A 4,120-nucleotide genomic window follows, 5' to 3' on the forward strand; every position below is an offset into this window, starting at 1 on the left:
AGAGAGAGAGAGTCTTTTTAATGTTTATGTACTTACTAATAAACCTAGATGTGAAATTCACACATATGCAAAATTTCATTATAGATAGATTTTATAGGTAAATGTTGTGTAGATCTAGTACTTGTATAGTAGTATGTTATGTAACGGCATGCCCAGCTTAGTGTTTACAGTGGTCGCTGCTCGCTGGTCGCTGGTCGCTGGCCGGTCGGTGTCGGTCTCGGAGCGAGCAACTGTCGCCTGTCCCCACTGCGCATCGATCCGCTCCGCCCAGCGCTCGCTCCTCCCACCTACGTCCCCCGCCACCCGTCGCCCGCACACCCCCGCACCGCTCGCCTTTGTCGCGCGCCGCCCGCGCGCGGTCACCTGTGTCGCACGTCGTCAGTCGCAAAGCGGCCGCGTCGCGCGCCACCCGCTTCGTACTACGCGCGTATATTATGACAGTGACGTGATGGAAGGCAAAGAGTTCGGTGCGGTTCCCGGCTTACCGGCCGGCTTGGACTATTTTATGATGCCGCGTATGAGCCAGCCTGCGCCGCACTTTGACTTCAGAAAATTAGGCGCCAGCTTCAGCGGTCGCGACGACGACAGAAGTGAGGAGCGACGGTCGCCCGATTATCCGGCCGAACGACGTGACCCGCCGCCTGCACCGTGGCCTCTCGGACTCGGTGTGCAATTCGTCAACCCCGCTACGGGAAAGAAGAGAGTGCAATGTAATGTTTGTCTTAAAACTTTCTGCGATAAAGGAGCACTAAAAATACATTTTTCGGCGGTACATCTACGCGAGATGCACAAGTGTACGGTAGAGGGGTGCACAATGATGTTCAGTTCGCGACGTTCAAGAAACAGACACAGTGCTAATCCAAACCCGAAGCTGCATTCGCCGCACGTGAGGCGTAAGATATCAGCGCATGATGGCAGATCTGCACAGCCGTTTCCGCTTCTGCCAGCGTTGGCGCGACTACCTCTGCCACCACCTACCTTGTTACCTCCTGAACTAGCAGCACGTCTACCACCACCGTTATCAGCAGCCAATGGACCCACCCCGCTTCCTCCACGAGTGCCTCTCGACGATCTTCGCAACTTCAGTGAAATTGAAAAAATGTACAGAAAAATTCCTCCACCCGAGGAGCCGTCACGAGGTGCGTTAGATCTCGTTAAGCCTCATCTTGCCATTGAGGAGGAATCTAACAACTATAGTGAAATTAATGACGACATTTCCGATGATGAAGAAAAAGACAAAAGCGAGGTTAGGTCGCAGTCACCTGTTATGGAAAGATTAAATTATAATGATGAACCTGAAGATTTAAGTGTAAATAAAAATAAAGTTGTCGATACTAAACCTGCAGATACCCAACCTGAAGCCGAAAGTCGCATTGATCCCACCGTTACTGAGGAAAAGTTGTCATCGCTTGTGCCCAATAAACGTAAGAGAAAGAGCGGGAACCCCACCAGGTGTTCCCAAACTAATGAGTACAGTGTGTCTGATGAGGAATATCAAGGGGATTTATTTAGAAACCTTTCAACACCTGGTTCTAGTCGCGCAGATGACGAGCCTTTATCACTTAAAAAACAAAAACCAGAGAAATGGGAGACATTTCAGAATAGCGAAGAAGCTACTGTGGACTCGGAATCATTGACGCGAGTGAAGGCTGAAAGCGAATCAGATGATGAATCGAGTGCACCTAGCGTTGTTCGTGAAGGATTAAGGTTGCGTTCAGACTTGTACACTCCGAGTGACAGTGGGAGTGACTTGCATGCGATGGAAGAGCGCTTAGCTAGAGTTCGTTCACCCTCCGCGAGCAGTGATAGGACCGATGATAGAACCGATATTAATGATCTCGAAATTCCTATAGACGATGAGAATCCAGACCGGTGTACTGCTTGTGGGAAGGTATTTCAAAACCACTTCACATTACGAATGCATTATAGAAACGACCACCTAAAGTTACTTCATCCATGCGACGTAAATGGTTGTGACGCTGCCTTCCCTTCTCGACGTAGTCGAGACAGGCATAGTTCGAATGTTGATTTGCATAGAAGATTATTGTCAACCGGTACACTTGATGGAAGGGAACAAAGAGCCCCGTTAGAGGTGAATACAGAACTTCTAAATAAATTGTATGCAGATATAAAAGGGCTAGCATCTACGCTTGAAAGTTTAAGATACGGAGGCAGTGAAGATGCATCTCAATTGCCCAATTATGTAACAGAAACGATGAAATTCTACAGCAGAAACTTAAGTGCACTACAAGCTGGTTTGTTCCCACAATTTGGCGAGCGGGGGTTTTTTCCAGCTCCTTTTCTGATGGGTAATGGCGCTCCACAGGCAGGCGGGGGACCTTATGGTGCTCCGGCGGGGGCTCAGTCAGCTCGGGAGTCCCTGTCGCCTCTCTCAGCATCATCGCCCCCCGTGATTTCACCTGGCAGATTGGACGCTGCTCACGCTCGCCCCCGTGAAGACGCTAAGCTGCTTTTTCGGGAGACTTCTGAATCATTTAAGAAAATGACCTCCCTATGCGAGCGCCAAGAACAGCTGTACCAGCACCACGTTCCGGTGTCATGACGCAGCCGCGACGAGCCCCGCCCGTCTTGGTGATACCTCACTTCCTAGCCAACGGCGCACGACAGACTGTATATTTAATTGTTAATAATTTTAATTGTGTTAATTCTATATCGTATTTCGTTTTGTATTTTCTTGTGATATTTAGACAAATATATCTTAATTATTGATCCCACGAACTTTAAGTTAATAGGGATAGATGATACCGCTGTGGTGTTGAGATGTTTGTGACGCGAAGTGCAATACGGACTTGGATATTATAAATATTAATGGACTATCTACGATATGATATCGTGTAGAGTATTCGTAATCGATGTTGAAAGTAAACGTTAATAATGATCAGCTTCATTTATTGTTCTGGCGCAATAAACTCATTGAGGAAAAATGCACGTTTGTTTTTATTTCCTTCGTGGTGGGTAAGTCGCGTGTCGTGTTCATTTTGGTTAAAGGTTACTATTACGTTATTTATATAGCTTTATTCGATTTGGAAACAAACTGAGCATCTAATCTATACGTATTGGGTCATAAAATCAATTTTTATAAAGTGAGTTTTGAAATAAACGTTATAAAAAGACAAGTATCTGTCTTGAGTTTAATAGTTGTACTAAAGAATAATTAATAGCTATACTGCAGAATATATCATTTTAAATTTTCAAATTCTCAACTGATGGAACAATTGAGATTGGATATGAAACGATGAAAGGATAAGTATATAATCCTCTAATTACACCCTTTATAGGTTTTTTTTTACCCTTAATCTCCTATATACCAATACATAATTGTCGTTTGCAGAATTTATAACTTCAGCAGTTTTGGAATCAGTTCCATAGAGACGAGTCAATCAGTCTTTCCATTATTAGTCGATTTTAGTACAACTTCAAAAAATTAACTGGTAGGTAAGTATTAAATGACTACACAGAACATGATTTATTGAGTTTCTTATCAATTGAACAGTTAATAGGAAATATAAAGATAAAATCAAATATAATGTCACATCAATAGTGCATATTTGCATATTAGATACACGACTTTAGAAATCAATATCAAGTCATGAATAATTAAGAAACTAGTTTGGATTATAAAAATAACATCAGAAGCTGGCAATTTGAATTTATGGTCAAATATTAGTGATAATTAAATAATATAAAGGGATAATCATTGCGAAGGTAATGTAATAAATTGCGATTGATTTAAATATCATTTTATAATCGCATTATTACTTTTACACACCTACATAATTTGCATGAGACAGTAATTTGTCATTCATGTATACAAATATAGGAAGTTTATTTTATTAAATGAGAAAGATAATAAAATGATTATGATTTATATTAAACATGTTAAACATTTCTTAAAATCAAAGAACGGTACATTACAATACTTTGTTTTTTATTTAATGACAATGCATGAGGGGTGTCATGGCCGTCACAATACAATGGTACTGTTCATTTCTATTGGCGGCGGTTAATACTTTCTATCAGGTGGGACGTCAGCTTATTTGCCATTCTGAGTTGCATAAAAAATACTGGAATCTTTATAAATATTCCATATACGAGTATT

General features: G+C 42.3%; 1 protein-coding gene across 1 annotated transcript; it reads left to right on the top strand.

The window, feature by feature from the left end:
- Window positions 1–334: 334 nt before the first annotated feature.
- LOC113510193 (zinc finger protein basonuclin-2) lies at window positions 335–2,947 on the top strand. Its single transcript, XM_026893643.3, has one exon. It carries the CDS (start codon window positions 449–451, stop codon window positions 2,561–2,563), a length of 2,115 nt encoding a protein of 704 aa, XP_026749444.2. The 5' UTR covers window positions 335–448; the 3' UTR covers window positions 2,564–2,947.
- The last annotated feature ends 1,173 nt before the right edge of the window (window positions 2,948–4,120 follow it).

The sequence above is a fragment of the Galleria mellonella genome, unplaced genomic scaffold (genome assembly GCF_026898425.1).
Source record: "Galleria mellonella isolate WM207_F2 unplaced genomic scaffold, CSIRO_AGI_GalMel_v1 utg905, whole genome shotgun sequence".
Lineage (NCBI taxonomy): Eukaryota > Metazoa > Arthropoda > Insecta > Lepidoptera > Pyralidae > Galleria > Galleria mellonella.